At 55.1% G+C, this 23,181-nt stretch overlaps 1 protein-coding gene across 2 annotated transcripts; it reads left to right on the top strand.

The window, feature by feature from the left end:
- The first annotated feature begins 1,352 nt into the window (after positions 1-1,352).
- MMD2 (monocyte to macrophage differentiation associated 2) lies at positions 1,353-18,515 on the top strand. 2 transcript variants are annotated; one of them, XM_083872801.1, is made up of 7 exons: positions 1,353-1,464; positions 13,166-13,247; positions 13,898-14,058; positions 14,144-14,218; positions 14,499-14,600; positions 15,047-15,116; positions 15,579-18,515. In XM_083872801.1, exons 1-7 carry the CDS (start codon positions 1,418-1,420, stop codon positions 15,780-15,782), a joined length of 741 nt encoding a protein of 246 aa, XP_083728927.1. In that variant the 5' UTR covers positions 1,353-1,417; the 3' UTR covers positions 15,783-18,515. The 2 variants fall into 2 exon arrangements, with proteins under 2 accessions (XP_083728927.1, XP_083728926.1); XM_083872800.1 differs by lacking the exon at positions 15,579-18,515 and having other exon boundaries at positions 15,047-15,473.
- Positions 18,516-23,181: the final 4,666 nt, after the last annotated feature.

The raw sequence follows: 23,181 nt of genomic DNA on the forward strand, positions 1-23,181 counted from the left end.
ATCCACAATGGGAATTGTGCAGGAAGGCTGAACCTGCTGCTGGCTCCTGGGGTGCTTCTTGTGTGCCTTGGGGACACCTGCAGCATCCTCTGAGGGATTGAGCTGCTTTTGGAAGAGGTTGACAGCATGCCAGGATTAATTCATGCCTTGAATTAAGGGATTACTTCCTTTTTTGGCTTTTGGAAGGCCTATGTGTGCTCGAGTCCCCATGGAAATGGCCGTAGGAGCACAACCCTTCTCGTCGAGATGTCCTCAGATGTTCCACCTCCAGCACTGCCACAGCTTCAGCAAGAAGAGGTGGTTTTGGAGTGACCAAGACTCTGCACCTCCAGTTGTTGCTGATGTCTCCTTTCTTGTCCCTTAGCTGCTGGCCTGAGGGTGCCTGCGGTCCCTGGCACAGGGAGGGCAAGGATGACAGCTCCAGACAAGCCCCCATCACCTTTTGTGTCCCCTCTCTGAGCTGCCCAACCTCAGATGTACCTCGGGGTGCCACCTCCTGTAGAAGCCTCCTTGAGTGATGTAGAGGAGGAGGGGTGAAGGCTTTAGGATGGAGATGGGCTGATTTTAGGGGTCCTTAATCCTTGCCTTGCTGTGGTGCTGCTTTGCCCCGCTTCTCCCGAGCAGGGAGGGATGGTGGGGTGCTGGGGTTGTGCCCCCACCCGGGGGCACCAGGCAGCGACGGGGCTGAGGCAGAGCCACCCACCCCAGCCGTGGCCTCTGGAAAATAATGGGGGAAAAAAATAATTCATTAAAACCAAACAAATAAAAGCAAAGCCAAACAAACCAGCTCCTTGGGGATGGCGCTGCCCCGGGGACAGCGGAGCTGCCTCGGGGATCCTCGGGGGGACCCGGCGGTGGGCGGCGGGGCCGGGGGCAGCAGGTGGGTACCGGGGGAACGGCCCCACTGCCGCCACCCGGCGCTCTCCCCCTCCCCGATGCTTTAATCACATTTTCAATTCAAATCTGCTGCTATTTGATCCCCCGGGGGTGGCAGCGGGGAGGGTGGGGGATATTTTTAGCTGTGCTTAAAGCTGCCGGGGGGCGGAGGGAGATCGCGCAGGTTGCTGTGGCCGGGAAGAGTTAGAAGGGATTCCCCCCCCTCGACCCCCCTTTCCTTTTTTTCCTCCTCCCCCTCATCCTCCTCCTCCTCGCTGCACATCTGAGGGCGGCAGCGGGGCCGGCTCCCCCCTGCCGGAGGTCGCCTTTGTTTTCCCCGTGTCGCTTCTCCCGAGCAGCCGAGGGGGCGGGAGGGGGCCGGGGCCGGGCTGTGCCGGGCTGGGCTGGGCTGGACCGGCCGCCCCTTCTCCTCCCCGGCCGCCGGAGCTCGGCGAGTTGGTGCCGTTCCCCCGGGCGGCACTTTCCCCCGGGCCGGGGCCGAGCAGCCGCCTCCCCCCGGGACCCCCATGGCACCGCCGCGATGTTCGTGTCCCGGCTCCTGGATTTCCAGAAGACGCGCTACGCCAGGTAAATCCCGTCGGTGCGGCGGTCCCCGACCCCCGGACAACCCCGACCCTTCCTCGGGCTCGGCTCCGCTGGGATGGAGCCCGAAAGGATCTTCCAAAGCTGCCGAGTGCCTCAAAGCACGGGGCAAGTGCGGGCTGGGCTTTCGGCTACCTGCTTTTCTGCATCCCTAAAGGATCCTCAGCATCCTTGGGAGCCCTCGCTGCGTTTCGCTGGGTCTAACTTCACCGGCTCTCCCGCGGCCGGAGGAGCGGGATCCTGCTTTCCCGAGGGGACAGACCCCAGCGCTGGCTCCGAACCCCCCCTGCAGGGACCAGTGAGGTCCAGGGTTCCTCTGCACCCCAGAGAACCCCCCCGGGGTGGCTCCCCCAGCCTGGACCCGCAGGCTCAACAGGGTTCCCGTGGGATGCACCGCTGGTGGATCCTTCTCTCCCTCCATGAAATCCCCAGGGAGGTTTTCCAGCGGCAGCCGGGACTTGTTTCAAAAGCTCAGGTGTAGCAGGAAACCTCAGGGCGTTGTTACCTGCGCGGGGGGAAACCTGAGGATTGCTGAGCACAGGTCAGAGGGCACTGGGCCACACGCGCTGCTGCGGGATCAGATGTGGCCTTTGGGAGGGAGCGGGCGGGTGACACGGGGACACGGGGACAGCGCCTGCCCGCAGCCCTCCGCTCCTGGGATGGGTCAGATGGCACCGAGTGGGGCTCAGATGGGGACCAGGGGGCTGCTGGGGGTGCTCAGCTTTGCACCGAGGACGGGCTTTGCTCTCAGCTCCCTGGGACTCTGGTGGGGATGTTTTTCTGCCTGCGGAAGGTCCCGCGGGCTGGCGCAGCTCCTCGGGGCACTGAGCTCCGTGCTGCCACTTCCAGACTGCCGGTGATTCTCTAAGGGGCAGATACCTGAGAAAAACTTGTGTGAAAAGAAGTGGTGATGGCGTTTCTCGCCTGTTCCAGGCAGGATGGCCCCTGAGGGATGTTTGTCTGGGCTGGGTGAGGACAGGAGACCATTCTCTGACCCCCTCCAGCCATCAGCTCCTTTCCTTCCAGGTGTCCCGTGGGGAAAATCCATGCTTGCATCTCCAAAACTTCCCTGAAACGTTGCCACTTGCTCAAAGACCGTTTTGACGCTGTAGCTGCCTCCTGATAGCCTTTGCCTGGGGGAGAGGCAGGAGACACCCAGCAGATCTGCACAATGTGCCTGGTACAAAACCTTGTGAAAATGGAGAATTCAAGACTTTTTTTTCCCTGCTCCCCTCAGCTGGCATGCAAAGGACAGAGCTGGGGGAAATGGAGCTGAGCAAAGCTCTGCACCCCCCAGAGCAGGAGGCAAATCATACCTTTACCCCATGGCAGGGCTGCAGAGGCTCTTTGGGAACTGGGCAGCAGATCAGGGGCTACTCCACCGACATCAGTCTCCCCCAGCAGAACTCATCTGCCAACCTGTTGCTTGATTTATCAGCACGCTCCAGCCTTGTTGTGGTCCTTTCTGGAGACAACTCGTTAAATGGGATGAGGTATTACAGAGAGAGCCTTGCAGGGATGGTGCCCACATGCAGGGCAGGGGCTGTGGGGCACGGGAAGGGTCAGATCCCCAGGGAATCCTCCAGCTCTCACTGTGTGCCAGGGCTGGATGGGGAGCAGCAGGCGATGGGTGCTCCCTTGGCTTTCACCCCAAGAAAGTCGCCAGCACGTGATGCTAACCCAGGGCTTCCTGTATCATCGCAGAGATCCTCTTAGCCCAGTGCTCAAAAATAACAGTGGGATAATCCCTGTCCCCCCCTCACTCCATGCACACCAGCTCTGCTCTCCATGGAAATGCTCTGCTGGGGCATATCCCAAAAGAAACCCTAAAGCTGCTTCTCCCTTTGTGCCAGAAATGCTCTTCCAGCTGAGATGGGAATTGGGGTGAGCAGAAGCCAGGGGACTCATAGTGGCATGTGTCCTTCAAGGCAGCAGAAGCATCTCAAATCCTGTGTTCAGTTCTCACTACAGGAAAGATGTTGGGGTGCTGGAGCAGGCCCAGAGAAGGATAATGGAGCACAAGTCTGATAAGGAGCAGCTGAGGGAGTTGTGGGGGGCTCAGCCTGGAGAAAAGGAGGCTGGGGGGGGACCTTCTCACTGACCACAACTCCCTGAGAGGAGGGTGCAGCCAGGTGGGGTCAGGCTCTGCTCCCAGAGAAAAGGGACAGGATAAGACAAAATGGGCTCAAGCTACACCAGGGGGAGTTTAGATTGGATATTAGGAAAAACAGACTGCCTAGGGAACTGGCTAAATCACCGTCCCTTGAAGTTTTCAAAAATATGTGGTTGTGGCACCTGGGGACGTGGCTTAGGGGTGAACAAGGGCAGTTCTGGGCTAATGGTTAGACTCCATCTTAGAGGTCTTGTCCAACCTTTACAATTCTATGATTCCATCGTGCAACGTCTTTTCAGGGAACGTGGCCTTGCTTATGGTGTTCCTTGAAAAAACAAAAAATATCAAAGTTTTCCTTGTGGTGGAAAAGCCTGGAACAGGCTTCATTTTTCATGTAATTTTATCTAATTCTGAGCGAGGACCAAGAAGGGAGGAACTTGGCCATTGAAACACCCACCAAAAGGAATAAATAAAACACAGTGTGGTGATGAAAGACCTGTTGTGTGAGAACAAAGAGATGAAAAGCAGCGATCAATGTGGGAACATTCTGTGAACTGCCAGGAGAAAACTCAGGGCTGGAGGGGCACTAGATTGTCTCCAAATCCCTCCTGGCTGGGCTTTGAAGATGCAGAGCTGTGGTGGAGGGAAAGGAAGCAAAGGGAGGAGCTATCACCGTGATAGGAGCAGGGTGCAAGGCAGTGCCATTTGAGCACACTGGTTATAAATGAGAAACTCGGTGATTTCTACTCTGCTGTGGGGCCCGGGAGGCTCTTCCATCACTGACACCGTGGGGAAATGGAGTTTCAAAGCACAGTGGCTGCAAGGGTTTCCCTATCACTCACAACCTGCACCCTGACAAGCAATGTCCATCTCCTGCCCGATGGGCCAGGTTTAACCATGACACCAGCACAGCACAAAGTTTGAGCAGATGTGATTCCTTCTGCTTTATCCAACAACCAGGGGCTTATTCCTCCACTCTCCCTCCAGTCTTCCTCCCAGCTCACCAAAACGGTGCTGGGTCCCTCCCAGACTAACAGATCAGACCAAGCTGCATCTTTATCACTGGGCTTTTTGGTCAGGTTACACTGACCTGGTAACCAAACCCTCCTTGCACCTCACCACCAGTTTTGACCCCATTTTGGCCCAGTTTTAACTCAAACATGGTCTAGTCCTTCCTGCCCATGTAGGAGCTGAGTATCTCCCTGCAAGGACATTGAATGCTTCCCAGACTTTGGCCATCCAGAGCTGTAATTGGAAGGAAACATGATTAATCAGGGAGCTGCTGTATCCGGCCAGCTTCAGCATCTCTGGAGGAGCAGTGGAGAGGGTTTTGCTGGGAGCTGCAGGGCACTGAATCATCCTCACAAACTGATAGCAGTTCCTTTGATTTGTTCATGAAAAAGGCTCTAAATCTTACTGTGCTTGCTTGGCTTGCCCTGCACAGAGTAACACAAAGAGGAGCAGATGGGAAAACGGACATTAATGTCTCAGCCCAGGAGCCTCTGTGGGGGGTCTCTGTAGGTGCATGGTCCAGGCTTGTCCTCACCTCCCTGTGCCTGCAATGCAGGCATTGCCACCTCTTCACCAGCATGAGGGGATGGGGGTCTCAACTTTACACTTGCTCAAACCCAAATCCTCTGAATTTGCAGAAGGGTGGCTGGGAAGACCTTTCTTGTTCCTCCCTGCACCTGTAATTATTGAGCAAGGAGACTTTCATCAGCTATTCCAGCATCTCTGTCCAAGACAGGAAGAGGAGAATCAGCAGAAATAGGAGGAATAGGAAATGTTGGGGTGCTCAGAATCCAGACACAAGGAAACCAACACCATGCTGACAGCCTGGACAGAGCAACCACATTGGGAAGAGCTGCTCCCCATTGCTTTGCTTTACAAAAACATGAGCAGCCCTTGCCTGCTCCCACACACTCCAAGATGCTTTCCAAGAGCTCTGCTTCCCCCACAGCCCACGTGGAACGAAGCAGTGAGAAGGGAAATGCTTTCAGTGTTGATACCACAGCCTGAAGCTCCTCAAGAGGCAGGAGCTGCTCACCTTGCAAGCATCAGCCCCACCAAGACCTGCCAGTCTGTCCCTAGCTGAGCAGACAGACCCTCCCGATGCAAAAAAGCATTGCTGCAAGAGATGGGGAAGCCCCCAAAATGCCAGGGGAAAATCAGGATCAGCTGTTACCAACCAATTCCATGCTGGTTGCTTTGTGGGGCCAGGTTGACTCAGATACCCCCTTAAAATGGCACTAGTAGGAGTTACCTCATGTAGCTCAGGGTGCATAATTGGAGCCAGGTATTCAGGACAGGCTCAGGTGGGGACCACCACACTGAAGACCTTCGTGAGTGGGCAAAGCAAGCCCCATACCTTGTGCTTTTGGGGGAAGGATGGTCTCTTGGCTGCCTGGGAAACCCATGATCTTTCCCCTCCTTCAGCTGGTGTTGGATATCAGCCTGATGTGATTCTTTGGCACAGTTTGCTGTGTCCAGCTTTGCAAGGTAGCAGCCAACACAACCCATGGGAAATTCAAGCCAGTGCCCAGCATGGCAGGTCAGTGACTGTGAGAAACGGGTCTCTGCCAGGACTGGTCCTGGCCTCCCCTCCTCTCCTCCTCCCTTCCCACACCCCCAGCTCCACAGCCAGACAAAGCCATGCCAACAAGTACAACTCCCAAAGAAGGGAAGGGAAAAGAGCACAGCTTATTCCAGCCCTTCACTCCTGAGGAGTGCCTGGCTGCAGCTGCACCAGGAGTTTTGTTGAGTCCCCAGAGATGCTGCTGCCAGGGGATGGATGCTCAGGGCTGGCTCTGAGAAAGGCAGAGGAGATGTGGCCAAACATATAGATCAGGACTCTCTAGATGTGACAAACTCAGCATTTTCAGGCAGTGGAATTCCAGAGCCTGATGGGCTCTCTGTGATAGCACTGCAAGTGCTCATGATAACACGATACCACAGGTGTCATATTCCTGGTGGATGAGTCAGATACCACTGTGTTGAGCCAAGCAGTGCTGACCTTCAGGAGAATTTGGAGTCAACTCTGTGCTCCTGCTCAAGTTTACAGCCCAGGTTTGCTGCTGTTGAGGAAAGGATTTTATGCAGAAAGAGATCATCAGGTCAGGGCAAGGAGTTTCCTCCTGTCTGTGCTGAGCAGCACTGGCTGGCACAGCAGCATTAAACACAACCCTGCTCTCTGTTGTAAGTAATACTAATGGGAATCTTACTATCTGCATGCTTGGCTGGTGAAATACATGATTTTCCTTCTGTGCCTTTGCTGTCCAGAGGCATTTGCTGAATAATTTACAGATATGATTTGTACTTAAGCAGCTTCTGGGAATCCCAAATGAGAGCCTGGCTGTGTCTCCCAGGCCACACTGTGGGGAGATTTTATGAACCTGGGACATGGTCACCTGTCCATGTATTTCACAGTCATAGCCAGGATTAGAGGCTGGGAAAGCTCCAGCCCTCAAACTATCCAAATCTTCTGCCAGCAGGCACAGGATCCAGTGGTCATGCTCACTCCTGCCCACCTTGGGCTGTTGCAGTTAAACAGGCAGAGCCAGCTCAGGATTTATCTCACTAACCCCTTCCTCAAGGCAAGGCAGCAAGGAACACATCCAGTGACTTTCCAAACAAGAAATCAATGAAAAATAGAGGATTTGAAGTCCTGGAAGCTGTCCTTCCAACATTCATGAAACACCTGGGACATCAGAGTCATTTTGTGACTAATCAGCTGTTGTTGGATGTCTCATGAGTACCAAAGGAAACAAGAACTCCCAGCTCAGAAAGTAATTTGGGAAACACTCACCAATCCCATCTGTTGTGAATAAACAAACAGCTCTGCTGTGGTTGCAGGGTCATGAATTGCCTTGGAAGAGTTAGAGGTACCATCTACATAGAAAGCTGGGGAGAAAAATAAATATCCCTGCTCACAGGATGGGAATACGGACAGTTAACACCCTGTTGGGAGTTACTGCTGAGTTTCCACCACCAACCAAGACCTGCTGGGTGTATATGGGCTCTTGTGGGTGTAGAAGTGGTCAATGCCTGCATCCAGCCTGGCTTGGAGCCTCCCGTGCTTGTCCCTGCTGGGATAAGGAGGAAGAAGGGAATTGTGTATGCCCTTGGTATGTTCAGGGGAAGAGCAGCACATTCCCTCCTGCACCCTCTGAGGCAGCAGGATGTGTCGGGGGGTTGCCTCCTCTGTCCCTTCTCAGGGGACATCTGTGCCTGTGGCTCAGAGCCAGGTACAACATGGACCTGGATGAGACAGGGTCCTTGTCTGGGAGCATCTCGGAGTCAGCAGCAGCACCTGCTCATTGTTTCTCAGGGCAGGCAGGTTGTTTAGTGCCAGGGGATGGTCCACAGCCAGCCCAGGGTGCTCATACACCTCAGAGTGCTGGGAATGAGCAGAACTGGGATGGGGGGAATGAGGTGATGGATGACAATCCAATCTGCTGCCCGTTTTGAGAAGCAAAGCTTGCCCCAGGGGAATCTGGATGGGCTACTCCAGAAATCTGGTGATTGGTGATCTGCTAATTTACCCATGACAAAGGTAGGGAAATGCTGGCTTAGATAAAAAGCCTTCCATTTCCTGCTCCCTACCCAAGCTGCCAGCTCCCTGTGCTAGGCACTGTGACAAAAGAAAACATTGAGCTGTCCTGCTCCATCAGCCCTCCTGCCCCTCTGGATGGGCTGGAGTCCCAAGAGGGGCCCATGGACAGTCCTGCCCCATCTCCCCTGGCCCCAGGAACTGACCCCCGGGCTCCCAGCAGGCAGAGCTCAGCTTTGCAAAGCAGGAGTGCCATATGTGTGCGTGGGAGCGTGCAGGCACTGAGGAATGGGCATGGAAGGGGAGGTTTCAGCTCCCAGCAGGTGCCACACAGGCACACACATGCCCGTGTGGGTGGCTCTGCAGATGGCAGTGCCCAGCAGTGACGGCCTCGGCATTTCTGCTTCCCAATGGCAAACATTCCCAAGTCAATGGGTAGAAAGGAAAAGTAGGATTTCACAGTGGGCAGGAATAAAATGCTCCTGGGCTGGATGAAGTAGTAAAGTCTGGGAGAATCTCCTGGGGTCAAGGTGGGATATGGGCATTTCCTCGTGATCCTGCATCTTCTGAACCCTGCGAGTGTGTGTTGTACACAAACAGCAGCCAGGCTCCACGCCAGCACACACAACTTCCCAGGACTGAACTAATTACAAACCACAGAGGAGCTCAAGGGATTGAAGCCTCTTACCAGGGATGCAGCTGGAGCATTACCAGATTCCAGATCAGAGGCAGAGCCTTGCCAAGCCCCAGCTTACGGGGATGCCACCACAGCAGCTCCCATGTGAGCACGAGCCCCAGGACCAAGCCCTGACATCTGTGCTGGGTGTGCAGCCTCGGGGCTATCAGAGCAAACCCAGGCCATGCATTGAAGAGTCAGAGGCCAGTCTGCCCTGCAGGGACACATCTGCTCCATCATTGGCACCTCAGGCATCACAACACTTGTTCTACCAAGATGCAGTCCCAACAGGACTTATCACCGCTGCTGATCGACATCCACCAAATTCTCCCTCAAGCCTTCCTCTCTGACCGCCACCAAGATTTTCTTCTGTTACTTTAAAAGCAGCTTGTGACATCCAGTCACCAGAGGAAGGAGAAATCATCTCCTTTTGCAGCCAGATCCCAAGAACTGCCCAGCAGGGAACACAGCTTGGAAAAGCCCCAACTCCTTGAGCAGGAGAGGGGGATGCACAGCAAATCCATCTCCACAGGCTTCAGGCCAACTCCTGAGCAAGCCCAGCCCTTTTATAAGCCATTTGCAGGTGAAACTTGGAGAGGTGAGCTGCTCTGGGGAGGTTTGTGTCACCTGGGATAACCTTGGGCTTGCTGACTGCTCCTTTGTCCCCGTGGCACCCAGCCCACAGTGCACAGACACACAGACACATGCACAGCCTGATTTATGGCAGGGCTGGGGAGGGCAGGTGTTGGACCAGCTCTTTCCAAGGTCAGAAGCCCAGCTCACACCTCCCCATCGACATCTGAGTGGTGATTTTACACCCTCCTCACACTATCTACCCACTGACTTGCCTAAAGGATGTAAAAATTATTCTCCTCACTTGGAGAGAGGGGAAAGGGGAGTGAGAGGGACATGAAGATGTGGCAGAGGCCAACCAGGGATTTGTGTCAAAGGCAGGGCTAACCCCCATCTGTCCCAAATTTCAGCCTGGCTTGGGGTCTCTTTTGGGGCCATTCCCCTCATGTGTGCAGGGCACAGTTTTCCTGCAAGTGTCCCATGGCTCTGCTTATGTGAGTGTGTGGCAACCATGGAGTGACTGATTCAGGTTCTCTTGGTGCCCTTGGGAGAGCTCAGATGGTCCCACGTGAGCCCTCCTGAGGAATAATGTAACCATATCCCTTTCTTACCTTCTTCCCCCTCTGGCAAAGCAAGAGCCAGGCAGGTCTGCATGATTTTTGAGGTTGGGATTTTGTTCTTGGATAAAAGTCTTTTAAAAACCCAGTAAAAACCCCTAAAGCTATATTAAAAAAAGCCCCAACCCAACAGAGTGGGAGAAAGAGCAGGAGAAAGGAGCAGGCCTGGGAAGCCAGCTCTGCACTCTGCCCCGGCGCCCAGGGACAAGAGGCTCTTTGTTTCCCTGGCCAGAGCCTGCTGTACTGGCCCTTTTCAGGCTCCCTCTCTGGGAAAGGGGCCAGGGGGAAGCAGGCACAAGCAGGGCAGGCAAAAACCCTGGGGGCTGCTGTGAATAACCCCTGGTCAGACCCTCAGCAGCCCCCCCTGTTCATACAGCCAGTCGTAGGGAGTCTGCCAGGAACAGCACTGGGAGGAGAAGGTGCCCAGGAACCCTTTGGCTCCCTGCTTCCCACACACCATCCCTGGAAATGAACATGCTCCTGTTCCTGCTGTGCAGAAGTCTTTGAACTTCTGTGTCTTTTGGAGTTTACCGTCCTGAAGCACCTGCTGAACTGCACTGGAGCACCCAGTGGTGTGTAAACACCTGCTTGTGGCTTGCTGGGCCCAAGAATCACAAGTGCTCTTTCCAAGTATATCCATCTGTCTGTCCAGGCTGGAGCTGTGGTTTGAGGCTGGTTCTGCACACTGGTATGACAACTGTCTGCAGGCTGGGAATGCTGCAGGGCTCCCTGTGCCCTGCCCTGCATCCATGCCAGAGACATGAGCTGGTCCATAAAATCCCAGGAGAGCAGGGGAGGAAATGGCCTCTGCACCCCTGGGAAATAAGGTGCAGCCAGGGACTTATCCTGCCTTGCCAGGAGATATGCAGACATCAGCTGCTCACATTTCTACAGAGGATAGAGCACCACAGAAATGTGCCAAATTAGCCCCAAAACACAATGCAGGTCCTAAAAGTGGGGCTCGGGCTGGCCCAGCACTGGTCCCACATCTATGATGCTCCATTTCCCACCATCCACAGGATGATGCTCACTAGAAAGCAGGGCAGGAAAATAAAAGCAATCTCTCCCCAGGTGAAAAAAAAGGTTCCCCCCTCAAGGCTGTTGTCCCTCTGGGAAAAGCAGGAATTTGTGATGTTCCACCCCAGCACAGCTCTGGCCTTCAGGAACATAAATGCTCTTCAAGCTCGTTACATGGGGATGGCTTGGGTGGTCCTTCCCAGCTTCTCTACCCCTGTACCAGAGCTAGGGAGGATCTCTGCACCCAGGGACACCTTCCCAAAGGGTCTGGGTGCCCCCAGCCCTGGGGAGGGGGCTGTGGAATTGGTTCCATGTTGCTGCTCTGAACAGCAGCAGCAAGAGCAGAGGGGAGATGGAGCAGCCTTTGTTAAAATCAATAAATTCAAGGAAAAGGCCTTGAATGTGTTTCCTCAGCAACTGTGACGTGATGTAGACGTCTGGCCTCCCCTTCTTCCCCCCCTCCTTCTTATTATTAAAAGGGAAAATAAAGGGAAGCAGACAGTGAAGGGGAGCTGGGGACAGTCTCCTGGCAACGCTGGGGACATTCTCCTGGCAACGCTGGGGACAGTAACGACCTCCTGCCAGGGGACATGGCTCCAGCACAGGCAGCCCTGCCAGGCCTTGTGGCTGGAGTGGCAGGATGAGGAGAGCATCCCTGGTGTTCCTGGGGTGGAGATGACACTGCTCTGACCACAACCATGTCCCCAGGGATGCTCAGCTCCTCTTCAGCCGTGCAGTGCCCCAGGTCACCCCGTGTGATTCCTCGGTGAGCAGAGCAGTGGGATCTTGGCCCCTGCATTCCCCCTCTTAATTCCAGACATTTTTTGGTGATGAGGACCATGAATCTCTTCCCACAGTGCCAGGGTCTGGCAGGAGTTTCTAACCCTGTGTTTCAGAGGCATGGCAGGACAGGGGCTGGGGACAGGGCCCCTCTGTGGGTTGTCACTGTCACCTGCTGGGGTGCCCCTCACCCCACTGTGGCCACACAATTCCCCCCACACCAAATCCTCGTCATTTGAGCCATTTAATCCATCCTGGCTCAGTTTTAACAGGCAGCAGCCAGTGGCTCAGGCAGTGGGGCCAAGCAGGCAGGAGATGGCAGAGGAGTCCACACAGGCATGACTGGCTTGGGGACAGGGGACTTTTCCTGACCCTGTGCCCAGCAGCAAGGTCTTGCCAGCCCCTGAGCCCCTTTGCTGGGCACAACTCAGCTGTGAAACGCCGCAGATGGTGCTGGAGCTGGGGGTAAACAGGGTCACAGAGCAATTAGCCCAAGGTCCTGCTGAGCAGCCCCGGCGGCGCCCACTCGGCTTGACTGGCCTGACCCGAGCCACAGCAGGAAAAGTCTTAAAAACCCTGATTCTCAGGAGAGAGAAGGAACCCTCTCCATTTCCCTGTTTCTCGTTCCCTTTCCCAGCCTCCACTGCTGTCTCCTGCCAGAAGAGGGTGGTGAACGAGGCTTTGCTCAGACCTGTTATCCCGCATGCACATTTAATTTGTTGTTACGTACCCAGCAATGGAGTGACACTCTTTTTTATCGCTGTGTGTTGGTCCAGCAGGGGAAATCAATACATTCCTGTGAATGCCAACAGCAAGCTGATGCCTCCTAAAACTAAGAGAAACACAAGTCAAGATGCAGGTTTCCAAGGGAGGGCAGTAGGCTTTCCCCCACAGCAATCTGTGTTGGGATGTGCAACCCTGGGGGTAGATGCAGGTGGTACCCAGAAACCAAAGGCACTGCAGGGATACTTTTTTAAGAGCTGAGCATGCTGCTGTGACATGAAGGTGTCACCCCTGGATGGGTTGGGGTCCCACAGGTCTGCCCACCACCCTATATTCTCTCCTTATTGCTGGGACTCTTCCCACCTCTGCCCTCAGCAACTGGCAGAGCTGGCTCCTGCCCTCTGCTCTCCAAGCAGCAGCAGTTCCCAGGAGCTGCTTCAGCCTGAGCCATGGCTGAGCAAGACCTGGGGACTTGGCACAGGTGGACACACTGTGCTTTGGGTTCTGTAAGGCAGCTGGAGCAAAGCTGAGCCATGGTAGGGCTGCAGGCCGGGGGTGGCCCTGTGCAGACCCCTCCAGAAGAATTTTGCTCCACCCCTGTCCCCTGAACTTGTTTCTCTCCCTGCTTCTCGCTGCAGGTTCATGAATCACCGTGTCCCGTCCAACTGCAGGTACCAGCCCACGGAATACGAACATGCAGCCAACTGTGCCACCCACGCTGTGAGTCCCTGTCCCTGGGGGAGGGAGGACACTGCTCATCTCTCTGGAGATCCACTGAGGAACCTCAAGGGACACCCTCAAAATGTCTGTGTTCAGCCCTGGAGCAGTCACTGAGAGTCTGAGGGCTGTGATGAGGCAGATGTGTCCCGTCTGCTCCTGGGGGTTGGGTTGTTCTCCCTCCTCCTGCCCTGGGAAGTTGATATGCATCTCCCTTGCAGTCACCCACTGTGGCCCCATGTCTCTGGGGAAGCTGGCTGTGGGCTTGGTGGGGCAGGAGTATTTTCAAATCTCCCTGAAAATGGATTGTTTCACAGCAAGAACAGTGACAGGTGCCCATGGGGCTGCCTGTGTAGCAGTGGGAGGGACTTCTCCTCCCATCAGGATTTCTTTTGGGAGCTGACAGTTCCCACTCTGAGTCCTGAGAGATGACTCAGAGACAGCCATTCTGCTTGTGCCTTCCTCTTCCTCCTCCCTACCTTCTGGACAAACTATTTTGGAGCTGTACCACGCTGGGAGGGACGCTGCCTGCCCCTTATAGGTGGTAGCTTTGACCAGAAGCTAAAGAAACACTAAAAGGAAAAGTGGAAGCTCTCTTGTAGCTGCTCAATGGAAATGCAGAGAGCAAACAGTGGGTTTGCTTCCCCTTCCAGTTCTGGATCCTGCCCAGCATCCTTGGCAGCTCCATCCTCTACATCCTCTCTGATGACCAGTGGGAAACTATCTCAGCCTGGATCTATGGCTTTGGCTTGTCCAGCCTCTTCATTGTCTCCACCATCTTCCACACCATCTCCTGGAAGAAGAGGCATCTCAGGTATCACCCCTGATTACTCAGGGCTTGGGAAGGGGGAGAGGGTCCTGGTGTCCTCAGTGCTGTCACCCATCTGTCCATCCTGCAGGACTGTGGAGCACTGCCTACACATGTTTGACAGGATGGTGATCTACTTCTTCATCGCCGCGTCCTACGCTCCCTGGTGAGTTGCTGGTGGTTGGGGGCCTTCACCTGGCCCCACTGAAGGGGAAAAAAGTCATCCTGGTTCCAATAAATAGAGTTTCCCTCTCTGCCTTTGCTTCTTTTCGAGGCTGTACCTTACCCCTTTCCACAAAACCTTCACATCCCATAGATTTCAACCTGTTGAAGTTGAAGTTACGAGTTGGGAAGACTCTTTGGTGGGACAGGCATGGGGGTGAGGGGGTGAGCCCAGTCCAGGGTGCTGCCCTAGACCCCCCTCACCACAGCCCTGGGTCTTGCAGGTTGAACCTGAGGGAGCTGGGGCCCTGGGCCTCCCACATGCGCTGGATCATCTGGATCATGGCATCCATTGGGACCGTCTACGTTTTCTTCTTCCATGAGCGGTGAGTGTCTGCGGCCAGCTCCGACTGTGGGGTGTGTGAGACTGGGACACGGAGCAGGGACCTGTTGCCATGAGTGGCCCTGGGACACGGAGCAGGGACCTGTTGCGATGAGTGGCCCTGGGACACGGAGCAGGGACCTGCTGCCATGAGTGGCCCTGGGACACGGAGCAGGGACCTGTTGCCATGAGTGGCCCCGGGACATGGAGTAGAGACCTGCTGCCATGAGTGGCTCCCTCCACGTGGTGGCACCAAATAAAAAGCCAAAGGCCCCGGACGTCACCCTGATGGCCCAAGTGCCAGGTCTCAAGCCAGTCCGTACATGAGGACACGGGACCTGCTGTGGTGGCACTGCCACCCCTTTGCCTGTAGCAGTGTTGTTGAAATTGCAAATGTAAAACTCAATCTCTCTCTGTCCTTGCTCCAAGCTGCCTCTCTGTCTGTTGCAGATACAAGCTGGTGGAGCTCGTGTGCTACATCATCATGGGCTTCTTCCCAGCCTTGGTCATCCTCTCCATGGTAAGCCCCTGCTGGGAAGCACTTGGGCTCAGCATGAGGGACAGATCCCAGGAGGGATTTGAAAACCTGGAACAGTTTGTCTGCAGTGGGTTGGTGCAGTCTCCAGGCTGTGTGAGTGATAAAGCCATCCCTGATACGATGTGGCTCACCTTGGTTTTGCAAGTGCTTTGGGTACCCAGCAGGCACCACGTGCACCTCCCCCAGATCTCCTGCCTGGGCTCCGTTGTTTGGAAATTGTAGGATCACAGAATCATAGAATAGTCTCACTTGGAAGGGACTTTAAAGATCATCTAGTCCCATTTCTCCTGGGGCTGCTGGGTCCCTGCTGTCTTGCTGGAGAGGAGGGGGTAGCAGAAGGCAGAGAAGTCCAGAGCTGCAGCTGGACAACACTTCTGTTCTTAATGGGGTGGTGGGGGGAGGGCAGATTCCCCCTTGGCCTCACTGAGCATTTCCTGCTCCCAGCCCAACAGGGACGGCCTCCTGGAGCTGGTGGCCGGTGGGTTCTTCTACTGCCTGGGCATGGTGTTCTTCAAGAGCGACGGCCGCATCCCCTTCGCCCATGCCATCTGGCACCTCTTCGTGGCCACTGGAGCTGGCATCCACTACTATGCCATCTGGAGGTACCTCTACCAGCCCGGCGCACTGGACACCGAAACCTCCCGGTAGAAGCCTTAGAGACATTGTTTGTGGCACCTGTGGGGACACAGAGGGCACTGGGTCACAGCCTGCACCGTGGGCTTGCCCCAAACCACCCCCTCGCCCCATGGACAGCAGCTGTTGGTGCCCTTCCCACACAGACGGGAGGTGGATTTAAAATATTTTTTGGTTTTTACCTTGGGAACTGTTTATTTTTTAGGCAAAGGTTTCAGAACACAGTGACTGATTGGGCTGTGGGTGATAGGGGAGTGACACTCACTGGGAGCTTCACTCACTCACCTGGTCTTGAGCATCCCACAGGACTGGGAACCTTGGCCCCACATGTCCCTGGCTATGACACCCTGGGTTTGGCTACTGGAGTCCTTAGCCTGTGCCACTGAGGGGACTGGAGGAGTCACAATGAGGGGAGAGAGCCAGTGGTGGAGATGGATGGTGACACCCCTGTGCCACCTGGACTGGCTCCTAAATCGTCCTAAGTCTTGTCATCATTAACAGCTCCACCCCAAGTCCTTGAGGGGATGGTCCATACTCACAAGCCTTACAAGAGACTGAAACTTGAATTTCTTCCAGGGCATTCCAGTCCCTGAGCACTGGGAAACCCATTCTCTAAGCCAATATTAAAAAGTGCACAACTCAGTACATCCCTGGGATCCCCTATGGACATTTTCTCCCTGGAGTGCTTGGTTTTCCTCTCCAGCCTCGGTGCCAGTGGCAGCCTGAAGCACAGCCCTGCTCCCAGGCCCTGCTGCATGTGTGCCTTCAGCAGGGAGCAGAGCTGGGATCCAGCTCCTGGCATCTCCCTGACTGGGGTCAGCCCATCCACTTCAGGGGATTCCCTTTCTCCTCGAGGGAGGGAAGTGAACCTCCTTGGACTGGGATCACAGGGCTAGCTGCCTTTTCTGCTCCCATTTTGCTGATGAACCTATTCCTCATCAGAATTAATTCCACTTTCAGAAACATTTCTGGCATTCCCAGGATTGCTGCAGGGCAGGAATGCATCCACATGAAACCTGGATGTGAGCTCTGATGGAAACATCTCAGTCTTTAAATGCTTAACCATGGCCACACAGTGCTAACACATGGAACATCCATCCAGCTGCTGGGAGCAGCAGAATGGGAAAACCACACCTGATCCTGCTCCCCAAACACCCTTGCAGAGCTGCAGGAGCCAGGAGGGTGTGGTGTGTGCTGGGCTGTGCCTGCACCTTCCCCATCAGCCTCCAAAAGAATCAATTGCCCATCACCTCTCTCTGGCCTTTGATTAATCCCAGCTGCAGCCTCTGGCACGATGTGGCAAGGGAAGGAGATTTATGGCCACCATCCCACACCTCCTGTTTCTCCAGCAGTGTTCCAGGGAGCTGAGCAGAGCTTAGGGCTCCCCAGCCTGTGGCACCCCGGGACTGGTTCTCCAGGGCTGTGCCATTTTGCAGCAAATTACCAAAGAGGAAACATCTGCATACTCACCCCCTCCTGATGTGGTGGCTGTGGTTGCCAGGCTGGCAAAAATATCTGGTGTGTTTTCACTTCCATAGGCAGAAGGTTCCTGTAAAGGGCTCTGGGAGCTGTACCCAGCATCCCATGGGGCATAGGGCTGTTGGGGGTCTGTGCCCAGGGCACCCCAAAGCAGCCTTTGGGCTGGCACTGCCCTTGGGGTGATGGGTGGTCCTAGGGATGGGGATGAAGGAGCTGGTGTGAGCTCAGACTCTGCTGCTGCCTCTGCCCAACTCTGGCCCTGTCACCTGCTGCAGATGGAGAGGTGGAGAAGGATGAGCTGTGAGTAACCAACAGTTGATGGAGCATATCCAAGGTTGGAATAGCAGGATACAGAGGTCCCAGAATGGGAGATGCCATATTTTCTGTCATTACCCTTCTCTGTGCCTCTGTTTCCCCATCTGTAAAATGGGGGTGAAGACCCTGCCCTACCTCACAGGGCTCGTGTGAGGACCCTGTGAAGTACGAGGGGGGCACCCAGAGCTTCACAAACACCTTCAGCTTTCACTGAGTCGGGGGGAGCAGTGACAACGTGGGGCAAGGTGACAACTTCAGCTTAATGTGCCTGGCTGTCCCCCCCCTCTGTCACCAAATCCTGTGGGGAACCACTCTGGGCTCAGCCCATGCACACAGGAGTCCCAGCCACAGGCAGATGTCCCCTGGCAGGGGCTGAGGGTGCCCAGGGACAGTGTTTTGCCCATAGGCTTCATCCCAAGGGATTTATCTCGGAAACTGTTTTGCCATTGTGGTCTTTTGGCCATAAATCTGTCCCAAGGGCTCCTGAGGCACAGAGAGGTGCCAGAAGGACCTTTCTGAGGCTGCTTCATCTCAGTCTCCTGATGAAAATCCAGGGCAGGACAGATGCCCGGGCAGGAATGGATGGCCGGGCTCTGTTGGGAACATCACCCCCCTGCCTTCAGCCTGGGTTTGCAGAGTGGGCTTCTCTGTAATTGAGAGGCTCCCCCTCTTCTCTTGCTCCTAAATCCTCTCCTTGCAAAGCATGGGGGACACAGGGCAAATTATCGCATTGTCCTCCTATTTTATACTAATTTTAAATGACTCGTAACATTCAGGATGTTTGTGGAGGAAGGCTCAAGGGATCTTTTTAGCATCTCATGTTTTTCACCATCCATCCTTGTTCAATCAGTATTTTATATTTAACACAGTATTGGGTGAAATACAAACAAATGTAAGGAAGATAATGCTAGTGGATATTGTTTCCTGTGGAGTAGGATCAAAATAAAAACTCAAGATACCTCACTCTTGCCTTCTTGTTAAATCAAAATTAGTTCCCCTGCAGCATCTGGAAATAAACTCATTTTCTACCTGACTCATCCCACATGGCTTTGCTCCCTGGTGAGGAGAGGAGCCACTCAGCCAACTGCAGGGTGCTGAGCACTGACTCACCTTGGTGCAGGGATGGCATTGCCGGCTGCTGAACAAACAAACAAACTAACAAACAAATAAATCAGTGAGTTTGCTGACAGTGCCCCTGGGCCCAGAGGTGCTGGCTGAAAGACTCATCAGCATTTCACCACAGCAGCTTCAGCACAGAGCCCTCCACGCCTGCTGCAGCCCTGCCATTCCCCCTCCTCCCTGGCTGAGTCAGAAGTCGAGGTGTGGAGCCCCAGGGCTGGCACTGCAGGGGGATGGAAGATGCCAGAGCCACGGAGGAGGAGAGAATCTGTGGCAGAATGGGCACAGCTCACTGCTGACCCCACAGGAGAAACCCACCATCACCCAGCAGCTCCCACCAGCCTCTCCCATGGGCAGTGGTTCCTCTTGGAGGGGGAGAATTTGCCCCCATGCTGGAGCTGCCTGCCCTGGCCTCTGCACATCCATTGTCTGCCCTCTCTGCCATAATTACACAGGGATGAATTCCCCCCAGGCTGCCATGCTCAGTGGCTTTCCCAGAAAGCCAGGGAGGGTTCCCTGCTTCCAGGGGCAGCTGAACTCACCCCAAAACCTGACCCACAACTTCCACCTCACTCATAATTTCTTTGCTGCTGGCAATTGGGCTGGACTAGGAGGCCTCCTGACTTTGCTTTGCTTTGGTGCTGTCATTCCCAGAGGGTGTCTGGGTGGCAGAATTGCTTTCCCACCCAGAACACCCCTGGACAGGGAAACACCCCTTCAAGGAAAGGAGACATTTTCACCAAGGGAAGAAATGTCCATCTCAACTTAAACAACTGCCCAGTGCAGTAATGATCCATCCCTTACTCCTTTCAGGCACCAGCCTGTGTGCAGCCTCAGGAGTCTCCAGGTCAGCTCTGGAGCTGGTTTGATAAAACCTGTTTGACCAAGGCCAGCCTGTGCAGCTGAGGTGGTGCTGCCTGCAGAGCCCTGCCTGGCTCGCTTTGGGAATTTTCATAGAATCCTAGAAAGACTTGGGTTGGAAGGAATCTTAAAACTCATCTTGTTCCAGCCCCTGCCATGGGCAAGGACACCTTCCTCTAAACCAAGCTGATCAAAGCCACCTCCAACCCAGCCTGGAACACTTCCAGGGATGGGGCAGCCACAGCTTCTCTGGGCAACCTGTTCCAGGGCCTCACCATCCCCACAGGCAAGAATTTATTCCCAACAGTCCATCTAATCCTGTCCTCTGTCAGTGGGAATCCATTCCCCCTTGTCCTGTCACTCCATGCCCAGAGTCTCTCTCCATCTTTCTTGGAGCCGCTTTAGGCACTGGAAGAGGCTCTAAGGTCTGGAGCCTTCTCTTCTCCTGTGGACTCAGGCTCCATGGGAGAGGTGCTCCAGCCCTTGGAGCATCTTTGCAGCCTCACTCCAACAGCGCCACATCTTTCTGTGCTGAAGACCCCAGTGCTGCATGCAGTGCCCTAGATGGGGTCTCAGAGAGTGGGGCAGAACCCCCTTCCCACAGCCCAACACATTCCCAGTACAGACCCTTCCCACATCCTGACCTTTCCCAAATCCCGACCCTTCCCACATCCTGACCTTCCGTAAATCCCGATCCTTTTCCAATACAGACCCTTCCCAAATCCCGACCCTTCCCCACATCCCGACCCTTCCCACATCCTGACCTTTTTCCAGTACAGACCCTTCTCCAAATCCCGACCCTTCCCGATCCCGACCCTTCTCTCATCCCGACCCTTTCCCGATCCCGACCCTTCCCCAAATCCCGATCCTTTCCCGATCCCGACCCTTTCCCAATCCCGACCCTTCCCTCATCCCGACCCTTTCCCGATCCCGACCCGTTCCCGTTCCCGGCGCGGTGCCGCGGGCGGTGCCGCGGTTGGCCGCGGGGGGGCGCCGCAGCCGCGGTCGCTCCGCCCCGGCGGGACGGGACCGGCCCGAGGTCCCCGCGCAGCCCCGGCGGCTCCGGGCGCTGCCGCCGCCGGGGTCGCGCCGAGCCTGCCCCGCTCCGACGGTGAGTACCGGGGCCTCGGGGAGCGGGGGGAGAGAGCGGGCCCTACCCCAGGGATCCCCCCTCTCCTGGGGGGCGCATCCCCGGTGTTTTGTCCCCGGACACCGTCGCTGCGCCGGGCGGGAGCGTTTGTTCCCCGTCCCCCGGGAAGCGGAGGCGGGAGGGGCGCGGCGGTCGGGGCTTGTCCGGTTGCCGTGGGAGACCCGCGCTGCCCGCGGAGCCGCACCGGGAGGGCTGTGCCGGGCACCGCAGTGCCCCAGGGTCCCTGTCCCCTGGCCGGGCACACGGGGAGCCTTCCCCACGCTGCCTGTCCCTGGAGGTCCGTGTCCCATCGCACATCCCTCGGGATCCTCCCCGTTCCGTACCCCCTGGGCTCCTTCTCCCCATTGAACTCTCCTTGGAATCCTTGTCCCCATTCCATACCCCTCAGGATCCGTCTCCCAAACGCACGTTCCTTGGGACCCTTCTCCCAGCCGCATTCCCCTTGGGCTTCTCCTGCCCCTCGCACTCCCCGGGATCCCTCTCCCCATTCCATTCCCCTTGGGAGCCTTCTCCCCGTTCGCACTCCCCTTGGGATCCTTGTCCTGTGGCACAACCCTTGGGATCTCCTGCTCTCCCACCCCCGCCGTTTCACCTGTGCTCAGCCGCCTGCGGTGGCATCCCAGGCCGTGCCAGGGAGGTGCTGAGATGATCTGTGTCCCTGGGAGGCTGGAGCAGCTTCATGCTGAGTTGTAACTTCAGCAGAGGAAAAAACTCAGGGGAGTTTGCTACTTGCTTGGGAAGTGCTTATTTTCAGCTCTCTCCAGGACCAGCTAATTATCGCTGGAAAAAAAAAATAAAATTATTGCTAAGATCTTATAATTAGGCAGCCTATGGAGACTGTGGAGCTCGGGAGGCAGCAGAAAGCAAATGCTCTTTGTGCAGTGTTTCTGGGGTGTGTGAATAGAGCTGCCGGGGCAGAGGGGCTGGCATTTGCACTGGTGCATTACCGGAGAGCTTGGTGCACGTTGGCGGCTCAAAACACTCTGCAGAATAATTACAGGGGGGGGGAAAAAAGTACCGAGGAAAGAAAACGTGCTGCAAGGACTCCTGTCGTCCTTGTGGAATCAGGTCCCAGGCTGTTACAATGTTTGCGGAGCGATAGCTGCCTTTGGGAAAGTGTTTGCGGGGCCGGGGCTGCCTTTTCCATCCTGTGTGAACAGTCCCGGGGTCCAGGCTGCTGCAGGGTGCCTGCTGCTAATAATAACCTGGTAAGGAGTTTACCCGCCCTGATCCGGCTAAAGACGGCACCGAGGGAGCCGCGGACATCATCAGCCTCCGGTCTGCCCCAGGATTAGGTGGATAAAACTCGCACAAGGAAAGGCTGGGCTTGGAGCGGAGACTTGAACCCGACAGGAGGGGGAGTGGGGGGCTCCCGTCCGGGCAGAGGGTTTGGGGTTTGCCCCGGCAGCCCCGGCTCTGGGGACAGACAGGATCTGCAGAGGGGCAGGATTTGGAGCCCAGGAGCAGGATTTGGAGCCCAGGAGCGCACGTCAAAGCCGCCGCGTCCAGGGCGTTCTCATTTCCTTTGCTCTCCAAGTTCTAATTTGTTCCACATTGCAGTGCCGGAGCGGCCTCTCCCTCCTCTCCCTCCGCTTGCAGCATCCAGGCTGCGGTCACTGCCGTTAGTCCGAGGCTGCCACTCCAGTGGTTTCCATCCAAAAAAAAAAAAAAAAAAGAAAAAAAAAAAAAAAAAGGCAGAAAAAAAGGAAAAAAAACCAAAAAACCCCCAAAAACCTCCCCCCTAAAAAAACCTCCAAAAACCCACAAAACCCCAAGCAAAAAACAAAACAAAACAAAACAAAACAAACAAACAAAAAAAAAAAAAAAAAAAAAGGAAAAATTTCAAATAAGGATCTGAGGAAACAGCTTTTCTAGTTCCTGGTCTGGGGTGGTTATAGCTGAAATCTCACCACCCATCCGTGTACCAGGATGAGCCCCGGGGAAATTCCAGATGATTAAAAAGTGTTTTAATAGTGTTGTTGCTCTTCCCAGAAGGGAATAAGATGACCTGGTAGCTACAGGTTGATTGGCTTGATAGCATCCCCCCAGGGAGAAGAGGGAGAAGCCTGGCTCAGGCTTGAATTGATTAAAGACTTCAGCACCAGGAATAAATTCCTGCCATCCACCATGGCTATATGGAAAATAACTCCTGGCAAGTAGAAATTATTTCAGTCTCCAACATGAGAGGTGACTCTCTGGCTGTAATACACTTCTGAGAAGCATTTGAGTTATGGGAGGTGATATTCTTGTAAAAATCTGTACTTTCCAGTATTAAAAAAGTCAATCCAGTCCAGTATTTAGAGCTGACATTACACAGTGTCAAGAAAGCTGGTATTAAATAAATGTGATCCATTTCCAAGGCAGTTATCAGGGAGATTATCACTGCTGGGCACTGCTAGCTGGTAACATGGACTTGGTGTTTTTATCACTAATCTGGAAGAAAGGAGATGGAGATGATTTCTGGAAAAACCTGGATCTGACCCAGAGCAG

This window comes from Zosterops lateralis (assembly GCF_965231275.1).
Source record: "Zosterops lateralis genome assembly, chromosome: 15".
Classification (NCBI taxonomy): Eukaryota; Metazoa; Chordata; class Aves; order Passeriformes; family Zosteropidae; genus Zosterops; species Zosterops lateralis.